This window comes from Calonectris borealis, chromosome 19, assembly GCF_964195595.1.
Source record: "Calonectris borealis chromosome 19, bCalBor7.hap1.2, whole genome shotgun sequence".
Classification (NCBI taxonomy): Eukaryota; Metazoa; Chordata; class Aves; order Procellariiformes; family Procellariidae; genus Calonectris; species Calonectris borealis.
This window is the reverse complement of record NC_134330.1, coordinates 12734460-12756686: the sequence shown is the minus strand read 5'-3', so window position 1 is coordinate 12756686 and position 22227 is coordinate 12734460. Positions and strand designations below refer to the sequence as shown.

The 22227-nt window shown below is 47.5% G+C and overlaps 1 protein-coding gene across 2 annotated transcripts in view; it reads right to left on the bottom strand.

Annotated features, from left to right (window-relative positions):
• Positions 1-4: 4 nt before the first annotated feature.
• LOC142090717 (eosinophil peroxidase-like) overlaps positions 5-22227 on the bottom strand; it is a 31986-nt gene continuing 9763 nt past the window's right edge. Inside the window, exons 9-19 of one of the 2 annotated variants that reach the window (XM_075169056.1) lie at positions 20457-20617; positions 18352-18598; positions 17783-17953; positions 15311-15548; positions 13448-13671; positions 6182-6311; positions 4725-4858; positions 4105-4280; positions 3729-3824; positions 3156-3228; positions 5-696 (exon numbers count right to left, since the gene is read on the bottom strand). In XM_075169056.1, coding sequence (XP_075025157.1) covers positions 551-696; positions 3156-3228; positions 3729-3824; positions 4105-4280; positions 4725-4858; positions 6182-6311; positions 13448-13671; positions 15311-15548; positions 17783-17953; positions 18352-18598; positions 20457-20617 — 1796 coding nt within the window. In that variant the 3' untranslated portion in view covers positions 5-550. Of the gene's footprint in view, positions 697-3155; positions 3229-3728; positions 3825-4104; positions 4281-4724; positions 4859-6181; positions 6312-11464; positions 12402-13447; positions 13672-15310; positions 15549-17782; positions 17954-18351; positions 18599-20456; positions 20618-22227 lie in introns of those variants that run through there. The other variant, XM_075169057.1, reaches the window with a different exon arrangement.

The following is a 22227-nucleotide window of genomic DNA, read 5'->3' as shown; positions in this document are numbered from 1 at the left end:
CCTTGCAGATATGTGTAAGGTCTTTAATTTCCCTCTCCCAAAGCTGCCTTGGCTTTCCCCTCTCCTGGCAGAGGTACTTTCCAAGTCCACCCACAGAAAGAGGGAAGAGACGGTGCCTTCTCCTGAGTGTGTTTCCAGGGGAATGTGGCAACCCCAGGACAGCCACTTCCCCAGGCAGGATGGCTCGGGGAGAAATGCCTCCACCTTGTTGGTTTGGAATAGGAAAAGTTGATTATAAGATGCTCACAGGAAGGGTCCGGCTCTGCCTGGGGTCCAGCTGGAGAGAAGTTCTCAGGGTTATGTTTACAAAGAAATGTCCAGCTACCCACCGTGTGTCTGCCCATGCAGGTGGCACAGTTCTCTGGAAGGAACATGGCAACCATTTCACCACCTCCACTTACAAGCTTTTCTTCTTTTGTGGATGTTCTGCATGTCACTGATATGTCAGGGTTGCAATCCACAGTTGCCTCTGCTTCCAGATCTTCTCGTGGTTGCTATGCTCTCCCCCCTCAGCTGCTACACAGACAGCTGGAGCTGGAAGCTAGGATCGCTAATGGGAAGCCCCGTTCGTCATTCCTGATATCCCCTGATAGGCGGTAAGCATAGAGTCACGGACCTGCTCAGTCAGCTTGGGAACATCGTCTGGGCCCAGGCCAACAGTCTCCACTTCTGGCAGGACCTGGATGATGCTTTTCCCTGGAAGAGTGAGACAGGAGGGTCAGAGAGGGGGGGAGGAAATATGTGAGTGGTGAAGAAGAGCAAGAGAAGATATAGCAGCGGGATCAGAACAAACGAAAGAACCGGACAGAAATGAAGGGAAGTGCCCTCTTTCACACACCACAGCTGTGCAGCAACTCAGCCATGTCCCAGATGCACACAGCAAAAACCCAAACCAGACTTTTCCCATCCACAGAGGCCACAAAAACCATAAATACAGAAACAGGTGAATCTCTTCCCAAATACATTCAATGCAATGATTCATATTGAATAAGTTTTCACAGTGGAAAGACCTCAGGGTCCGTCTGGATCACGACAAAGAGAATGAGATGTCTGTAATACAACACATCGAACTGGCCATGCTCTGGTCTATATCTATGAAATTCAGCAGAGTCCCTCCTTCCAGAAACACACTTTGGGATGGGAGAAATTGCACCCAAGACGCCCTGTTTGGCCAAGGTGTGTCATACTCCTCTTGGGAACCACCCGAACAATGGACTGGTGCAAACAGGAAGAATATACTGGGGAGCTGTCATCATGCTCCTCTGCTCTTGCACCCTCTGGTTCTGGCCAGCAGAGACAAGACACTGCCTGCACAGACACCCACCTGAGGATCTGGGGAGTGTCCATGTTATTTTTTAGCTTTCTTTCATGCCTTTACACGTGTGCTACGAAATGAGATCCAGAAGTGTTGCTAGCAGAGCCATGCAAGGGAGGCAAAACAGAAGCATAGAGAAGAGCTTCACGAAAGAAGAGGGCATGCTCCCTGCCTGCACATCTTGCATCCAAAACTAGGCCTGGTATCGCAGGGGTCTACTATGCCTCACTGGGTCCTACAAAAAAAGCTGAATGATGACAGGGCTGAAAAGGTGGGTCTGTTGGAGTATAACAAACTTCCAGCAAGCACTAGACTTCCTCCACGCATGACAGCGTGCACACACTGGACACAGAGTTGGGCTTTCCAGAAGCTCATCAGCATTCCCAGAGCCTCTGTGGATGTGGCGATCTGTCCTGACCTGACGATCAGCCTGCTCAACATGCAGAAATCTTGGCCACGTGTAGCTCATCTTCAGAATCAGCCCTGGCAAAACTTGCAGGTGGGAAAAGTGGGGAGGTACAGGAAAAGCTAACTGTGGTTCTTTCTCCAGCAGTGAAGGTCCTACCTGTTTAACAGCAATTTGGAAAAGGGCTTGGAGGTCAGCTAACCACTAACTCCCAGGGTGAGGTTATTATAAAGGCAAATGTACATGCAACTGCAAAGAGTCTTTCCTGAAAAGCTCAGAGAGGTTGTGGAGTCTCCTTCCATGGAGTTACTCCAAACTTGGCTGGACAAGGCACAGAGCAAACTCATCTATCTTTGGAGTTGGTCTTGCTTAAAGCAAAAGGTTCAGCTGCTCCAGAGATGCCTTCCCAGTGCATTACTCTCTGATTTCCCAGAGGAGTGCTCTATCTTGGTTGCCCAACTGAGCGGGGGTGTGATGGGGAGGGAGCGGGCTAGCAGAGCCGGGCTGACATCCCTGCTCCTGCTCCTATCTACCCCCACGTGGGGGAATGCTTCCAGTACCACAAGGCTTTGGTGTGTGGCCAACAGAGACAGGATAGACCCAGCAGGTGAAAGATGAGTAGAAACAGATAATGCAGTGTTTAAGATTTGCACCAATTTTCTCTTCCAGGTGTCTGCCTGCAAGGAATGACTACACCCAGGCACAAACAATGGGAGGAATGAGAATTTCAGGTGCAAATCCTCCCCTTAGGAAAGAGCAGGGCTGGCCTGGGGGAAGTGGGAAGTGGCAGAAGCCCATTTCGGGGTGGGCGTCAGGGAAAAAAGTGGAGGAACAGCATGGGTTACTTTTCTCTGTTGGAATTTGAAAGATTTTTTCTGCATTTTCCTTCTGAAGCCCATGACTTACGTCTTTTTTTCCCCATAAAATTTTATCAGTGACCAGCAGAAATTTTTGTCACCATAAATGGATGAAACATGGAAAGAACAGGGTAACTGGGAGGAGACATGTTCTTAGCATGACTTCTACTGAGAGCTCCATGTTTGCCTTTTGGTCCCCAACTCTCCATGCACCTGCAGATCCAAGAAGAGTGTGGTGGGACCAGGGGCAGGACCTTCTCCAGGTTCCCTCATATGGGTATTGGGCAAGCTGTGAGAACGGTCTAGACCGTGCTTTTGCCGAGAAAGATTGGACCAGATGATCCTTGAGGTCCCTTTCACCCTGGTATTCTATGATTCTATGATTGAAATCCAAGGGGAGAGGCAAAAGTGATGCCTGAAATCCCCCATTCCCCCCTCTCCCGAGAAGACAGAAACTGGCGTTGTCCGGCTGCTGTCTCCACATCGCACATGGTCCTCTGCCCACCCACCTCATGGCTCCCTCCAAGGACTGAGCTCGCACCAACACCCAGCCCACTCTGCACCAAGTCATCCTCACCTGGTGTAAATCTCTTCTCCTTCTGGTTGTAGAAGTCACGGTAGGAAGAGATCACTGCAGGAATAATGGGCACCTGGAGGGGAGGCAGTCTACAGTGAATCTATAAATTTTCCCACTCCTCCCCCAAAACAGAACTGGTGTTCTTAGGTGAATCCTGCACCTTGCTGATAATTATCCCAGTCAGCTTCATAGTAGGCATTCAGAGGGATATTTAGATCATTTAACTGTATCACCCAATGTCCTTGCTGTTGGTTTTTGCACTTTCATCTCTGTATTTAGGCCAGCAATGCATGGATTGCCAAATTAGTATGTATAGAAGAGGTCTGTTCAGCCCCAGGCATGTCCAGGGCTCTTGTCAAGGTCCCCCCACTTTTTTCCCAAGCTGAGTCATGAAGGTTTTTCACCTGTCCCAGAAACAGCCCCCTCCTGTGCCATCTGCAAGCTCCTGCTGGGTTCTTGGATGTGTGCTTGATCCAAAGGGAAGCCAGGGATCAGAAGCCACATAGTCCTGGTTGCTGGTGGACCATGGTAGGCAAACCACACCCCAAGGGGCAGGAGGAAAGTGGCTCTCACCTGGGCTTTCACAGCCAGCTGGAAGGCCCCACGTTTGAAGGGCAACATGGAGCCACCATGATTGCGAGTTCCTTCAGGGAAGATCAAGACGCGGAACTGCAGGGGAGAGAAGACGTTGAGATAGAGGGACCTCCAGTTACTGTTCTAAACCACTGCGCAGGTGTACTCCCCTGTGACTGATCTGTCTGCTCCTGACCATGCAGAGACATCCAATTCCTCCACTTTAAGCACTTTATGAACACAAAACACACTGAACCCACCAGAGATGCTCTTACTCCGTTCTGCCCGGTGCCCAGCCCAGAGACAAAGATCCCTTTCCAGCCACATCAGGGTTCATGTTTTCCAGTGACTCCTCACCAGAGTCCTCCCCACTCACATTTTCCTTGTGCAGGGAGTGTGCCACTTCTGTCAAGGTAGTGATAGACTCTTCCCTCTTCTTGCGGTCAATGAAAATGAGTCCTGAAAGCCAACACGCTAGGCCAAAAGTGCCCATATATAGGATTTCCTTCTTTGCAATGGGCACACAGCGACTTGGTAGTATCTCCATCATCACTGGAAGGGGACAACAAGGACAGAACAAGTTGTCATCTGCACTGAGGTTTCCTCAAGATACTGGGCTACAGCCCTCCGCCCTGGGAGATGCCATGCCTGCAGCTCTTATCCAGCTTCATAGGATCAGAAACATGTTGGGAAAGGGATCCTGGGGGTCTCCAGACCAACCACCCACTTAGAAGAGGAATATTGCTGACACTGAATGAGAGCAGCTATGACACGGTTGTGGTCAACTGATGCTCTCATCTCCATTCTCTTGGAAAGGATGAAGCTGATCGGGCTATTGGGCTCTAATACCCTGAAGAACAGCCCTGGCTCGGGGCTAGCTGGTAATGGACTATGTAGCAGCCACTCCTGCCCCTCTGCCTGTGGTACTTGGGGTTTTGTACTACCCTCCCCTACAGACAACTGGGGCCAGGAGCAGGAGGCAGGATCACCACATACCTATAATGTCAAGGGAGGTCTGGTGATTCAACACAAGGACAAAAGGTTTCTTAGTCCTGAGGTTCTCCTTGCCCTTCACCACTACATTGAGCCCAAAGATGTGTTTGAGTGGCAGGAATAACATGCGCAAAAACCTGGAAAAGGGGAGCAGACATAAGCCAAAGAGGTACTGAAATTGGGAAAAGGAACCAAACACTGTTCTTCCAAACCAGCCCATCTCACAGCTGCTCCTGCGCACTCCTAGATTTGACCCGTGACTTGGAGAACAGCGACTAGTATGTCTCTTCAGCTCATCACTTAGAGAAGACAAATACACCTGGTAGGTTTTCTTCAAGCGAGGTTAGACCAATGGCCAAGCAACTTCAGCTACAGCAATTCTGTGGATCAGCCAAATATTTGATAATGCCCAAATTCATAGTGCACCTGTTTGTACTCCACTTCCCTGCCCACCTTGCTGAATCATGAACACAGGCTGCCATAAACATGCCATGCATCTAACTCCACTATTGCCCGTGCTGTGGTAAGAGAGATGATTTTGCCTTTGGGTGACATTAGACTGCAATTCTGGTAGCCGTATTTTAACAGATACTGGAAAAATAAAGAAAAGAATAAAAGTCGGGCACGAAAGTCAAGAACTGAAGAAAATGTCTTAAAGTGAAAGGCTGATGCTCAATTAAGAGATACGAACTCCCACTGCAGCATACAACAATGAAGTAGTAAATCCTGCCTCTGCAGCCCTTCAGTGCTGCCATATACTGCACCCCTACTGTGCTGCCATATAGCAGAGTCAGCTTCTAGCCCCCACTCAACGCACACCCCAAGTTACTAATGCCCACGGCTGCTAATCGCATGTGTACACCCAGCTGCGCAGCCTCCCGGTAAGTCCGGCAGCTCCTTGCAGAGGCACTAACAGACGGACAGAGGGGATGGGCAGCAAGGGACAGCCAGACCTGGGGGCACCGGGCTGTAATAGCAGTGATGGGGACACCGGTGGCAATGCAGGCGCTAGCACTGCACCGTGTTAATGTCTGCTCGTGCCTGTTCAGGTGGGCACTGGCTCAGAATAATGTTGAGAAAGAGAAGAGCACCTGCAGAGGCTTTCTCAACACAACTTAGAAGGGGAATGACCAGCCACATAGAGGAGGGAAATATAGCTTGGAAGACCAGATAGGAGAGGTTACTAAAAAAAGCAAGTTACTTTACCTGGCATTACGTAGTTTGTCAAATTTATGTCACCTTTTACATCCTTTCCTTCCATCATTCGTTATTCTTTCTACCTACTCAGATATAATACTGAAACCCACATCCCTTCTCTGAATTACAAGGCCTGGCAACTCTTCACACCAATATAGAACAACTAATCCCTCCCCCCTGCAGTGCAACTACCAGGACCCTCCAAAACAGTGCGAGTTGACTCTATCCATGCCCAGAGCAGAAAGAAGCCACAGACAACTTACTTTATGTTTTCCATGTTACGTCCACGAGGAATACTGATCATAATAACCGGAACGCTTAGGGTGAAGACCCACAACTTATAGAAGGTCATCTTGCAGAAGTATCTGAATGCAGGATTCACCTGGTAAAGGACTAGAAACGCGATGAACAGAAAAGTAAATGGGTAGTGAAGGAGCGAAAGCTCCATCCTTCCAGTCCAGAGTTAACCAGAGGAGTGTTGCACAGAGCAGTAAATGAGTCACGAGCACCCGATGTTGTGGAGCAGAGTTTAGATTCCCTTGATCAAGCTACGTGTGGGTGGCGCAAGGCTGGAACGAGATTCGGGAGTGATGCTTCAGAAAGGCTGTTTGTTGCTCAGAGCTAAACTAACCATGGAAAGCCGGTTTAGCAAGGGATCTCCAGCAGCACTGCGCGTAGGAGCTGGCTGGCAAGCAGGGGCAAACACGCAATAGCAAGGCTGCCTGTGTGCAGGGTGTGTGTACGGCTCTGGGCTGGTAGAGCAACGACTGTTTGGAGAGACAGCCTCCCTTCAGGGGGGCTCTGTGCATAGAAACCCTGAGAACTTTTAAGAAAATCTTTAATGGGTTGTGTCGGACAGCACAGACACCAGGCTGTCTCACTCTGTGCAAGCATTGAACTTCACCAAGAAGTGAGCTGGTTGCGAGATGTCCAGGAAATCAGAAATCAGCATTATGGAGGAAAGAAAGAGAAGACCGGTGATCCTAGCAGCCAGCTCCTGCCCCATACATCTAGGCATTAGAGGGACCAAGCTGAGCAAGTGGACATTCCTGAAGTAGAGTGGGAAAAGTGGGAAAAGTGCCACATGTCTAGACAAAAAGATAAACAAAGCAAGAGCAGCTACTCCTGATGTTTTCATGGCCAGAGGCAGGCACATGTTTAGACAGAATCTGCATACGTCAGAAGTAAATCAGGAAAACGCAAGTATAACCTGGGAGTGCTCCAGCTGCATTTCATCTCCTAAAACCACTGCATGAAAAGGATCTTTGCAACAAGTACAATCACTTTTAAAAAAAAAGCTTCATGTTTCATCATCTGCACAACAGGCCTTGCTCAAGCTGCTATCGCTTGAGAGGAGTAACAATATTAAATTCCAGCCAGGACTGAAAGCTGCCGATTCTCAAAAGGGAATAGTCCAAGGACCCATAAAACCACATTGATTGTCGCCTGCAACCTAAAGAACAAGATCAATTCCCCAAGAACTTAGTAAAATGGACAAGGCTCAGCAATATTTCATGAGGAAACACATGATAATGAAGAAAGGCATTGGCTGTGCTCCCTGCCCCCTTGGCTTAGCCAGGGACCCTCTGCTCCTGTCTTTCACGGGAAAAGCGGAGAGAAGTTACTGCAGGCCTTGCTGCTCAGCTCTCCCAAGGCTTCCCTGCAACAACAGGAGGGGCAGCCAAAGCGAATAGCTTCATCCACAGCCTCCTCACTGTCCCTGCACCAGCACATGGAAAAGACAAGCACCTCACGTGTGCACATTGGACCCAGGCACTGTGACCTCTCTGTACTGGAGCTGCAGAGACTAGCTCCCTTTTGGAGCCAGTCCACAGAGACTAGCCAAGGCTGCTTTGTGCTTATCCAAGGTCTGATCCAGCAAACAGTTGCTTTCCTTATGCCTGTTAACCTACTTAATATCTCATCAGTATCAATTATGGCCTTTCACAGTTGAGAGGAGGTTGATTTGACACACAACTGGTTCATCCTGACCTACCAGGAGAGAGGTTCCTGAAATGTAATGCCAGTGAAAGGTACTTTGAATGTCCTTGCAGGACAGCCATAGCTTTCAAATCAAGCCCGCTGTTGTCAGGTTCCTAATGCGAGAGGAACATCTTACACAACTCTGCACATGAAAACTCATTCAGAATGTCTAGGGATAGGGAAGCGTGCAAATAGGAACTCATCACAAATCACTGAAGAGCTTTATTTTTAAGTCACTGACAGTAATTTACAAATACTTTCATCAAGACTGTAAGAAAATTATGTTCCTGCAGTATCCAGAGTATTCCCAAACAGGTACTAAGCTGTAGCAAGTTGATGACTTACCCAAAGAAACACAGCAACCCTAAAATACAGCTGATCTGCAAGAACACAAGATCCTGAACCTGAGGGCAAGACAGAAAAATGTCTCTAGCACAAATGGCGGTCTCCACATGGTCAAAACAAAGTATAACCAGAGAAGGACCCACATAAGCAGATTCACAAGTGTGAGGATCTGTTAGACCCTCGGTGTGGCCAGTTTATGAGGAGTGCTTCTCCATGGCACCACCAAACTGAGGAATAACCAACATCAGCTGGGCATCACCAAGCTGCTCCATGCAGAAAGGTAACTCCACACACTCGGAGCACTGAGGACAGACACACTCTCAAGAAGACATCAGATACACAAGAGTTTGAAGCTAGGCTAATGGTTATTTGGGGCTTTCAACTGCTGGTAAGTATCTCTGATGAGCATGGGAAAAGGCAAGGACATAAAGAGATAATAAAATTATGCTATTCCCAACTCACCATGGAGAGACAGTCAGCTCGGATCTAACAAAACACTTGGGCTCCAAACCCATAGATACTAAAATCCTTAGCTATAATTTTCTTCTGTGCAAGGATCCGTAGCACCTAGCTCCATCATGCTTCCATTTCAAAAGCAGTCAGGTCTTGCCTAACCTGTAAGGTGTTTTCAGAAACTACAGATCTAATGAAGCTCCCAGTTTCCAGACTAAATGTGTCCATGCTCAGTTGACTCCCTTTTGCCCCGGGTCTTTGCACCCTTTTCAGAGCCTGGCACAATTTAAGTGAGTCTTAGATAGGGAGAGGAGGGGCTTGCTCATATCATGAGCTTCCATCATGCAGCTTTAATGACTCTCCTACTCACCAACACTGCTAAGCCACACATTGGCCAGAAGAGAGACGTGGAGGCAGGGAAGGTGATCTAATCTAATGGGAAAAGACTAAGAAAATTGTCTTGTTCACGGCAAGCAAATGAAGGCTCAGCAGAAAACGGACTGTCAATACGGCAACGCTAGAGAGAGAAAAGAGTTGCTTAAGTTAAAGATCACAACTGACTTCTAAATGGGAAAGGAATGATTTCAGGAGGAAATAAGAGGACTGGATTCTGAAATGGGAGCAATTCCCACTGGAAACTGCTGGCAGAAATAGCTCCACTGGAACAGACTGGAACAAGTTATCAAAGGGCAAAGTGTTGGGACTGCTCAGTGCCACGGACCATATCAGCCACTCAGTCTTCAAAAGGAGAACAGTACTACAGGGAACTCATCTAGTGCATACAGTTACTACACAGTTAAACGGAGGCATTAACATTGTTATTAAAATCTTCTTCAGAGGAATTCCAGGGTAAATATATTAGAGACGGGTCATCAAGACTGAGGAAACTATTTATCGTGCTCTGGCTGCAGCTCCATGATGAATCCATGCATCACTTAGTTCTACAGGGCACAGATTATCTTTAAATACCTACTTATGAGCAAAGACATAGCTGGAAATTTTTGTAATGACAGGAGAAGAGGAGTTTCTACAAGAAAGTGCGTACTGACTGATGAAGATTTCTGTGGCATCCAGACAGCCCTGACAGAAACGTAATGTGACAGGCTAGAATAGCTCGTGCTATAGGACTTGCATCCAAGGGGGTAGTGCACAGTACAGCCAGGTGAAATGTGGGCTGGAAAATAAATCACTTTATCACTGTAAATCGCAGAAAAATTGAGGTGGAAAGGCACCCCCGGAGGTCTGCAATCCAACCAGCTACTCAGAGTAGGGTTAACTCCAAAACCAGATTAGCTTGCTCAGGGCCTTGTCTGGGCAAGTTTGGAGAATCTCCAGGGATGGAGATCCCACTAGCTCCCTGCTCCCTGTGTCCGCATTGCACCACTGTCATGGAGAATAATGTTTTTCTTTGTCTAGTGGGAATTTCCCTTGTTGCAGCCTGCCTCTGTTACCTCTTATCCTTTCACTGTGTGCCTCTGAGAAGCGTCTGGCTTCATAGCTACTCATTAGGAGGTCGAAGACTGGAAAGAAATCAGCCCCCTCTGCCCTTCTCTTCTCCAGACTGAGCAAATCCAGCTTCCTGAGCCTTTCTTTGTACATCATGTGCTCCAGCCCACTGACCACCTTGATAGGCCTCCACTCAAGTGAAGTGTAGCCATCACTGGGAGAAGGTCCTGAGCAAGACAGACTCAGGATGGACATCCATTCCCAGAGCTGAAACAGCTGGGGCGGCTGCAGGTGGGAAAGACAGTGAATGAGAGGCCCCACAGAGCTGGGAGGGAGATCTGCATTTCTGAAATCAGCAGCAGGGGCTGAGCAGGACAAACGATCCCGCCCCGGCTCCTGCGGGCTGTGTTCCCCATCTCAGTGGCTCCGCGGCCAGGGAAGGCACACTCCTATTGCAACAGCCCCCATCCTGCCGGACAGGCATTTCATGGGTTTGATTAGGCAATCAAGCTGATAAACTAGATCAAATTTTCCAAATTTCAGCCTTTTCAGCTAAAATTGGAAAAATAGGCCCTCTGTGCACACAGAAAGATTGTGGGTGGTTTTGAGCCAGTCATTTCCTTCCCCTTAAGTTAATTGCTGAAGTCAAAAGGTAATGAATGAGACCTCCTCTATCCCCAAGGAGCCGAACAGATGCTGGAGGTGCAGACATCGGAGTTAGACAACTAATACTAGAAAACTGAAGCTAGAGAGACTGAGACACGCATCCCCCATGTAGGCAGGTATCTCACACCCATCAAATCTGTTGGCTCCTTTGTAGCTCTCAGCACCAGGAACTTACCTAAGAAACAGTGGGCTTCAACCCACTCCTAAGGCAAGCTTGCATGCTTTCTGCCTTCAAAACGTGTCCAGGCTTATGTTTAGCAGCTACACCCCCTGCTAAACGGGGGCGTTACGCAGCCCCAGCATTGCCCCTCCACCCTGGCCAAGTGCTGGCAGAAGTTGGCACCTATGCCAGTTCTTTTTCTCCGAGGATGTCACGGAGACTCTTCCCATTTTGGGGGTGATAAGGCGGAGAGTATTGTCAAGCGTTTGTTGGAATTAAATCCTGTGCCAGTCCCTTTCTCTGAGGACTATTTCATAGTGCCACACGACACAGGAGCATGGGTTAGAGACTTGAGCAAGAAATATCTTCTTTCAGTAAAAATACACAGGTTCTTGAATCTGCTTTGTCCACTATCGCCATACAAAACCTACCACCATCCTCCACTCATCTGTGGTTACTGCACCTTTTACAAAGTGCAAGGAACATTTTGGCCTCAGCTCAAAATTGCAATTTATTAATCGATAGCAATAAGACAGCAAACTACAGAAGAAGAAGAAGAAAGCTGTTTTGATCCCTTTCAAGATAAAATATTGAGGGGACAAAGTTGGAGTAAGACTAGATTAGCTTTTACTTTCTTGTGCTTTAAGACTGTTCTTGTCTTTGCCAGGACACATCGCATCACCTCCACAGCCCAGGGTTAAGTCACTCTGCCTCATGCCGGGCTGCAGGAATAACTTGTCACGGTCTTCCATCACACTAGATGCCTTAGGCATTCTGGACTAAGGGCAAAAAATGATGAGAGAACAGCTTTCTTCCCTGTGGACAATTTCTTCATTCCATATTCAAGCAAAACCTGAAACAGGGCATTTTAAACAAGTCTATTTGGGGTGCATGACACCTATTGCTGCTTCACTCAAAGGCACCACAAAATTAGTAGATTTTCTCTGGAAACTGAAGTATGTACTTCTTTTAAGTAAAAAAATTGGAGAGCAAGAATAAGCAGTCATTCCAATGTCCCAATCTCCTTCTATGTAGGTTGGACACTTTGAAAGGAGGGTCAAAAACATGTTTTTGACAGTAAAGCTTACTGAAACGCAGTGTATGTGAAATTGCCTAAGTTGGTTTGATTGGGTGTCGCTCTCCAGATAACTCATTTTGCTTTGCTTTGTGATATTGAGTCATCTGCACAGATCTGGGACATCTTTTCATGAAGTTCTTTTATTGCTGGACTCCATCTCACTGAAAAGGCTTCATGAAAACTAAATTGAGCAAATGACAGCAATCATGCCCAAACACTTCAAGCAGTAAAAGCATACACACAGTAAAAAAAAAAAAAACAAAAACAAAACTAAAAAATCTCAGCAGCTTCCCAAGTCTGGACTTCTGGGGAATCCTCAATGTTCAACATTAAAAGTCACCAGGTGCGTCTTCTACAGGACATAAAAAGCAATGTGTTAACAAAAGAGAAAAAGATATGCCATAGTTCCCTGTTGTCTTGTGTGATTTATTTCCATAGGTTAAGCTGGAAAAGAGGGACTAGTCCTGATTGCTTTAAAGACCTCCAGGGATCTCTCCTTGATTACAAGATCCTACAAGTCTCACTTTTTCTGGCACCATGAAGATGGCATTTGTAGTTGTACCCTGCCACACTTTCAAGCTGATAATCCCATAGCCCTGCAGAGAATATACTGAACCATCCTCACGGAAAGTGGGAGCTGACTGCAGACAGAGTTGTCCGGGTTCTTAATGACTGCTGCAGAGATTTGCTCCTTCTCACAGCCTGGATATCGGATAAGAGCACGGCAGGGCCTGACTGTCAGAGCAAAGGAAAGACGATGTTTTGTTAGGAAAAGGGGTGGCCCTAAGGCACAGAAGCAGCCCACCTCTCCCAGGGGAGAGCCACTCTTGCCTAAATCTACTTCCCAGGGATTCCAGAGAGCATTTTGTAAGAAAAGAATTAAACCTCAAGAACTTTACAAATCCTGAAGGCAGCTGAGGTAAATACTGTAAATATAGGCAAAAACTTTCCTAGCAGAAGTCGAACTCCACAGTCTCTTCCATAAGGTGGGAATCTCTACTCAAGTGCAGAGCTGCTTTTGGTCTGAGCAGGATGTGCTGACAGCCTGCTCAGAGCTGTGCAACTGCCTAGGCAGAAAGACTAGACCCCCGATTCGGGCATCACTTCCCATGCGGAAAAGCACGGGCATCAACAGCGAAGAGCTAAATTGAAAAGTCTGTAATCAGAAAAATCCCAGAGCAGTGCACTTAGCTTGGTCTTGCAATGCCGATGCCGGAAAATCTGCCTGCTGGAGGAGCTACTCACTGGACCTGATGAAATGGAGTCTCTAAACACGTGCTAGATATGTGCCTGGCACATACGGTCAAACCTGTGTTAGGCGGCTCTGTTTAGAGCCTCGGGCTCTGGTTATCTCACATGTTTGCAGGCAGGAGCTGTCTGCTCTTTGAAGCTTTATACCTTGCTCTGTAACTTCCTCGATCCTCTTCGACTTCCAGGCTCTGAGGTCCAGCTTCGGGAGCTGGCTGCAGCTGACAAAGCCCCAAGGGTATCTGTTAGCGTGGAAGATATGTCTCGGTACTTTAGAGATGTGGGTGTTGTCACATATTATTCGTGACAAGGAGATTTTGGCCAGTGAAGAGCGCTGCTGAGGAGTGAAAACCCCTCTGTTCTCCCACCAAAATCTGCAGGAGAAAGAAGACGACACAACAGATTTTTGCCTTCTGGCTTCTTCACATTCAAGACTCCTGCAACATTATTTCCCATTAACACCAATAACACACTTTTGCCAAGAACAAATTTAAATTTCTGTTATTTAAATCAAGAGCCCTTACTCACCAGCTGGATAATTTAACTTGCTTTTCTGCCATGGACATATAATAAAGATGCAATTGAATTAAAGCCTTGCCCTGTGTTCCCTCAAACGAGACACAGGCTCCTCTCTCAAATAGAAAAGTCTGCACATACTGTACGCAGACTGTGGTTACATCCACATGATTGCCATGCTGGAACCAGCCCTATAATTACTCTCTTTAAGAAAAATCGGTTCTTGTATCCTGCCATAAGAACAGTATTTCTAGATGTGCAGTAGACTGTTTGCCTTTAAGCTCCCAATACCGGGTTTTGAGCTCACAGTAAATCTTTCTAGGCAGAGAAGTTTCCTGGAAACACTGGTCATGATCCCATTTTGAGGCAATATTGTTTGCAAGTACAGGGACCTTGCCTCAGAAATGCAGCTTAAAATGGGGCACATAACTCTCTTCTGCACCTGATGCCCCTGAGCAGCTTCAAGGAGGAGGAGGACTTCAGGTGTTGAAAGCACAACACTGCTCAAATGATTTTGGCTGGCAAGCAAACCCCAACCCACCTAAATCCTGGTGTAAGTGAAGCCCAAACACTGCTACATGTCAGACCACAGGGTTCCAACTCAGAACTGGGGTGGGAAGGAGAAATAGTGAAAAATCATCTCTAAGACCCTTGAGAAGTGCATAAGACACTGTGATGGTGCAAAGCTGTGTATCGCAAACTCAGGAGGTGGGAAGGTGGACAGATGTTTGACTTTTGCAGGACACAGCAGCCCAGAAGGAGCACTCCCATGGACAGGGGACAGGGATGCTGCCAGCACTGGGGAAACAGCTTGGGCTGAGCTGGGACTTAACCAAGAGAGAACAAGTAATCTCTTTTACTCCCTGCAAAGCCTGAAAGTGTGTTAGTCCTTCAGCAACTACCCTTGGTCTGCAGGCAAATTTTCAAAACTACCCAAAGCATGAGCCACCACATCAACAGATGCTGAGCATCTACTGTCAGTGCAAGCCATTTAGGTTGATTAAACCTGACCGCTTTTTTTCTAATTGGTGAAGTCAATCCATCTAGATCCTGGTTTTCCCACGTTTAGAGCTGTACCTTTTTTCTTGTTAAGGTATTTGTATGTTTCCCTTTGCTGGAGTGAGCTGCTGTTTGAACACACAGTAACATGGGCCTCCTTGAAACCACTTATCTGAAGGAGGAAAAGAGCTCAGACATTCACACTGGGTGTGAACCATCAGCACGGAGAAGGGCAATCCAACCTGCACAAGTAGTGACTGGCAGTGAACGGGCTGAGAGTGAAAACACCTGGCTGGGGAGGGAACTTAGCCTACGATCTCAACCATCATCTAAACAGGGAATAAGAACATGACCAGAAAGGGAAAGAAACATTTGGAGGAGTAATGAAAAAAAAAGCAACAAACAACTGGAACAGTTTCCAAATCTGCATAAAGAAATCCGCATAAACTCCAGTCTGTCTCTGTCCTTTGGAGTTTGAATACCCAGCTCCTCTCTTACCTGTCCCCATCACGAACGTTCCTGAACTGGGTGCCAATGAGACAAGCCATGAGAGGCCCAACTCTGCCTCCATTCACAAAGGGCTCTGCAAGTGCCCCAATCCAAATGTCAATATTCTTTGGTGTCCCATACAGCCGTATGAACTTCTTTGCGAGACCATGATTCCTCAACACTCGAGCAAGTGTCTTCAATCCAGAAGGTTGTGAGAGCCCACAGAATTGTCTCCAGGAGTTATAACCTGCAAGTAGTTGGGTATCAGAGCAGACGATCAGTAATGTGTTTCCCCCTCCTGGAAAGATTTTTTCCTCTTTCCCAAAGTCAGGGCACAGGTAGGGTCCCAATATGTTTAAAACACTTTCCTAAATTTTTCTGTGTTTCCGTTAATGCCATCGACTTTCCACTCCTCCAGACCCAGCTCATCCTGCCTGGCATTTCAATGCTGTTTGTGGAAGGGCCATATCTTTGCAAGTGATCTCTGTTTGTGGGAGTTGCTCCACCACCTTCCAGCGCCGTTTTGCTCTTCCACTCAGTGGCAATGCAGGTGCCTGTGCACAGGCTGCAGAGCCATGGTGTCCGAAACAACCTCCTGGTGATGTGACCAAGGAACTGCGGGAGACCCAGGTCCTGCTGAAGCTGCAGAGGAGAGCCAGAGGAGCGATGCCAGGGCATTTCAAATAGCAAAGGAGACCTATGTTCAGGCACCTGACGCTGCGTATGCTGTGACTGCTCCTAACCCTGTGCTGTGGGTGCTCAGATGAAGGGTCTGGGCATGCCTAATGGCTGTCTCATCATGTCCTGTGACCCAGGAACCCTGAGGGAGCATACAGTCTCAGATACCTTCAACTAGAGGAGAGAGGTCCTCACAAAACTCTTTGATGTTGCCTTCATTGAAAGTGAATCTGGACAAGATGTTGACGCTACCTCTTTCTGTACAACGGGATAGTGGCCAAGTACTCCCCCACAGCTGGTCTCACTTGTGCCCCTGTCTAGCCACAGGGACAAGCCATCCCACACCGCAAAGAGAGCTTTACATAGCCCAAGTTACTTCAGGTGGGAGAGGGCTGCTGGACTTTGCCAGCTGGACTAATTTTTCTGTACTGCAAACAGCTGAAAATCCACTGGACCACAACTGGTGCATAATTCTGCACCTTGGTGGACATACCCAGCAAAGGGCAATTTGCCACTCAGTGTCTTATCAAATGACTGCTTAAGTAGAGGAAAAGTCTATGGAGCACTAACGCGTCCTCCTACCTACCAACTCAGTGAACTGATAGGTGCAGAGATGAGACGATGCTGCAGCACACACCTCTGCTGTGAGCAGGATGTCTAAAAACTGGGGAGAATTCCGAGAAAACGATACAGCACATGGTGCCTGGGTAACACCACTATCAAACAATTCAAGGAGACTGAGTATTTGCTTTATCAGAAAAAGAATTAGGAAGCTTTTTTGATCTTGCTACACTGTCTTCCTCTTCACAGGTTGTCTAACATCAAGGAGTACAGTAGCACTCAGGGGTGGGCTGAGACCCAAAGGCTAGGAGCTAAACGCAAATTCACACTAGAAATACATGTCAGTTCCACTGCAGCAGATCAGCAGTTAAAGCTATAAATTCAGGATTTGTGGTTCAGATCAGGTTCTGCACAATAGTGTTCCTAGATGAAGCATGGAAAAATCACAACTTTTTGTTGCAGCAAAGGCAGAGCAATCCTGTGACCTGACCATGCACCTGGATGTGCTGCAAAGCCTCTGTCGGGCTTAAAACCTGTGAATTCAGCACGCTTTTCACCACAGTTTCAAAGTGAGCCCTATTGCATCTCCCAGGACATTCCTGACACAGCAGCTCCAGACACTTACATCAGCCTAATAACACTGTTAGGCAACGACACACCCATGAGCCAGTTGTAAAGTCCTATCAACAATCTATTTCTCAAGACCATCTTGCAATGCCATTACACAGTTTTTGCATCTTGCAGAGCCCTGAGAGTGGTTCTGACATGCTTTTTGTCTGGGACACAGTCTTTATAGAGAAATTACGACAAGATTTTTCCTCACATATTGCGATCTGCTCTTCCAGTCATGTGTGGCTTGGGCTGGACCACTACAGATGCTTGGAGAGAAGCCACAGGGGACTTCTGGCCCTAATTCCACTCCTGCAAACTTGTTGCTGAAGTACTTTCCCAATTTTGCCATTTGAACAACAATACAAATGAGTCAGTTACTGAACACTTGACTCTGGTCTGTGCAATGCCCCATGTTCTTCTGGCCGTGTGTCTCCTCCAGCTCCAGCCAGGCTCTGACTTCATTGCTCAACCTCCTATTCACCTACCTATGGTCGTACAGAAATGATGAAAAGGTCTGGGAAAAAGTAATTTCAGCCAAGCATGGGCTGGAGACATTTCTCAATGTTCAGTCACAAGAGTGCCTGATTTCCACCTGTCTTTCTTTGTGCTCTGCTCCCACAGCCAACTTACCCGGGAGGCCATGATCTCTGCTACGCTGCATGTTAAGCGCGGGTAAATCAAGCCCAATCCTTTCAACCTGCTCAAACATCCGATCCCGGAGCTCATCCACGACCATTTGCTGCTGAGTCATCAGCTTGGCCTGATTAGCCATCAGGCTCCGGAGAAAGGGGTCAATACCACCTGCAAGAGTTACACACGGGCTTGTGAGCAGTGCAGGGTGGCAAGTGTGTGTGTAAGAGGCTCAGGAGAGCTGAACACAGCTTATATTTAATTATAAGCTTGTACTACAAGAGAAACAATTTTCCTGCACTTAAAGAATTAAAAAGAAAATACTTTGAATAACGTTCTTAGAGTCTACAGCAATTAAGCGATCAGACTGCAAGCTTCAAAATAAGATGGGCCACATTTGACTGCAGAGAACAGCTGTGTTGGGAAAAACTCTGGCTGGTAGTAAAGGTCATTTAATACATTTAATGCAAATGGCTTTTAAGTTTGGCTGAAGCAGGAGCTCATCCAGAGAGGGCAGAAAAAGCTAAATGAAATAAACTTACACTGCAGCGGTACAAGAAAGGCTTTACCTTCTTTAACGATCCTCCAGACAGCAAAGAAGGCATTTCTGAGTTGAATTTTGGGACCTATGGGCTTGTAATTTTGATTTAAGCGGTCAACATTTGGGGGAACTGAAGCATGAGCAAAACGAAAAGCCAGGGTGAAGACATTGGATATTCGAGGATCCACAGACTCATTGTAGCCCCGGTAGCAAGGAATCAATCTCCGGAAACTACTTCCCAACAGAAGAGGCAGGTAGTCCCTGTAGGTTATAATCTAAGGGGGAAAAAAGGAAAGTGTGAATCCTTAATTGCTTGGCCACCAGTTTCACTGGAAGCAAAGTTATTGTTCGTGTCTTGAACTACAGGAGCTGTCACACTGAACTTCTTTGATGGATTTATGTAGGAGATTTTGCTAGCACAGATGTGGAGCAGAAAGGCTCCCCAGGGCCAACCTTTCTTTCACCTCATCAGACCTTCACCCAGCTGCTCTGGCAGTCCAGTGATGATCCTTTCTGGCACTGATGAGTGACATCATTGTTGTTTCTTCAGCTCCGTGGCCTTGGTTCAAAGCTGCTTCTGCATCTGGCCATTGTACCATGCCACAGGCGGGGCAGCTCCAGGCACAGACACAGGCACTGCAGGCCACTGCCTGGGCTCCTGGTTTCTCCAACCATGCATGGTGGGATCACTACACTCTCTAGCAGTGATGAGATTTGCATGAATATGCAGTGATTTGCATGAAAATGCAAAGTGGACATAACTGCTTCAGGAACATCAGGAAGCACAGACACTGCTCGTGCCTGACCCATGCTCATCCTCTGCCTGTGCACCAGCATCCTCTGCCCGCTGGTGCTGAGGACTTGGCACTCAGGTGCCCCCAGACATGCTCTTCCTTGCCTCAATAGCTTGGCAGGTCAGAGCAAGATGAAAGCCTACTAAATCCTCCCAAATATTCCCTCCTTGTCCTATAGGTAGAGGCCATTCCCATCAGCCAGATAGAACTGCATTTCCTCCTCCCTCCAACCCTACATGCTTCAGATGATAAAGAAAAAGTCAACAGTGTTGGCACAGATGATATCACCACCCATGGGCAGCTGTGTTAGTCCTCCCATAGTAGTGGTTTCCAACCCTTGTCTCATGTCTCTTTGGGATCTTGAGGAGGCTGCACAATATAATTTAAAAAATCAAATTCTTTGTCAGTAGGTGAAAATGGCTTAATTGTCTGAAAATGGCAAAAAGATGAAACCATTGATCTAAACATGATGATGGAGACAATGCTTTTAGTACAATTGTTTCAGCCTCTCCACATCAGCCTACCCAACATGTTTATTCAACAATACTATAATATTTAAATTGACAGTTTAAAAAACTTAAACCTTTTGATATTCCTGCTTTTTTTGTTTGTTTGTTTGTTGAGCCAACTCAGAAGACAGGTTTCCAATTAGGTATGACTAAACACTGCTTTTGGAAAGCCCATGTCTTCTTCTCTCATAGGAGCCGGCCTTTTCTGTTGGCTGTGAAACCTCATCTGGCTTTGAAGCTGGTCCTGCTCCAAACCCAGAGGCTGGACAAGAGACCTTGAGAGGTCCCTTGCAAGCACAGAAATATTTCTGTGACCCTAGGATCTCATTCAGGGTGAAGCCTGTGGTGCAGCACAGTCCCGAGGGGCTCTTTGCCCCAAAGCAGTAAGGACAGAGGAATGCCATGGCTGGTTGCACCCACCAGCACAGGGAGCTTCTTGAGAGGAGGAGACTCACAACCCAGAGGAATTTTAATCCAAGTCTCCAGTACCATTTTTATCCTGTACCAAACACTGGTTAGAAAAACTTTTCCTCTGACTTTTCTGTCCCCATGTTTCCCAAACACGAATGTGCAGTTAAAAACCCATCAAGCAATTTGGAAATTTAACAGTAGAGGGACATCAAAATTTCAGGGGGACCCCTCTGTGCTTGTTATTTCAGATACCTCCGTATGATTTTGCTTTGGACAAAAGGGCCTGGTGGAAAGAAGCTGGTCATTTGCACCCCAAAATACTGCACCCTTTGGACACCCCACACTAACAAAGCCCATCACGTTAACTCTCTGAGACTGCAAGGCAGCAGAGCCAGGACATACGACATAGTGGCTGGTACCTGGATCATGGCACCCAGGATCTTCCGTGCCTCCTGGTAGAGCTTCTCTCCATTCCAGTGGGGATTTAATCTCTTCAGCCCTCTAGCCAGGCGGTTGTGCTCCCGCACAAAGAGTGTGTGCATGCACGCCAGCTCCAGCATCTCGTTTGCTCGAGAATCACCTAGGAGTATCACAAGTGAGCAGACTTTTACTGCCAGTGACCTGCTCTTGGCTGCTTCCCACTGGGAGGAGGCGAATGTCACATTGGGAAGCATGCACATGAGAAATTTTTAGATGTCTCGATATCTGCATTGTGAAGAAGATGGGTAAGAAACACACAAGAGGAGAAGGAAACCAGGGTCTGGGCCCCGAGGACTGGAGAGCACCAGCGAAAAGTCAAATTTCTGCTGAGGCAGCAAAAGCCAAGATGCCACTATGGTTGTGCTCAGCATCACAGAGAGATGGGGAAGGTTTTTTCAAATAAAGGCTAGGAGCATTAACTTAAGCAGCTAAATACAAGTAGGTATTCTCCAGACTCCCATATCAGAAAGGCAGCTCACAGCTCAAGAGAGAAATGAAAATGGGCAGAGGGAAGTCAGGATGGCCAAGGGAGCTCTGAAAGTCAGAAGACACCCTTAAAACCAGCTGAAACTTGCTTGAAAAGCAAGGTGACAGTCACAATCAAGCTCTCCGGTGAGCAAAAGTAAAAGCAAAATCAGTCACAACTTGAAGGAATAAACTACAAACAGCATCACAATGAAATACTAAATCCCTCTTCAAACATCTAGGGCAGGAAACCCAAGAGCAAGCAGGTGATGAGGGTATAAAGAGGCACTCAGAGAAAAGTAAATATGTCATATTTAGTCCCTAGTCCCATAGTAAATAGAGGGATTTGCTCTTGCATTCAGCACAGAGCCCTTTTCATTCACTGTCAAAGGCTGTCTGTGAAAGACCGCGGAAGAAGAAACAAAAGAAGCACTGTGAGGTTTCCTCGAGCAGAATGCATCCACCCCGGGCTTCCAACAGAGCTCCAGTAGGCAATCGCTGAACCCTCTTAGGCGACCGCACACGTATAATTCCCCCAGTTCTCAGGGACCGGAAAAGTCACAGATAAGACACTGAATTTTCAAAGGAGCTTCCGAGCCAGCCTGAACTGTTCACTATAAATTCATTGATGGCCGTGTACCCAGCTATAGAACAGCAACTGCTCCAGCAGCCCCTGGCTGCAGAGTCCTGGGGGCCGGGAGCCCACCCTGGGAAGCATCCGATACACCTGCCCGCTCTGCTCCTCACCGGGCACCTGCCTTTGGTCACAGGTCCTGCGTGGTCCTCACCAAGGAGAGACCTGCACGGAGCTGGGGAAGCAGCTGAAGACGTGGAACAACGGATGGGACAGACGGAGAGGTGTGAGAGGCTGAAGGAAACATAAAACACCAAGAGCTTAAAAGGAGGGTGCTGGAGGATGACACCAAGCAGAGCTCTCCCCCCAGACCCACCACCAGGTCCTGATGGTATCCAAGGACCATGGGGATGTTGCCCAGAGGAGCTTAGGCCAGATATATAGAGGGTCAAGGCAATAGAAATCAGCTCCACAGCTGATGAGATCTGTTGTGCCCTCAAGCTTTCTCCGGCAGTGCCATGAGCAGCCCAGTGTGGCCAGAGCCAGCAGGAGTTAGCCAGGAGGTCCTGCTCACCAAAAGAAAAGGACCAGGGAGTGAGACACTAATTCACAAGGTGTATCAGAAACGTCCCGCTCTGGGGTCCCGCAGGCTTGTGGCAACATCCTGGTCC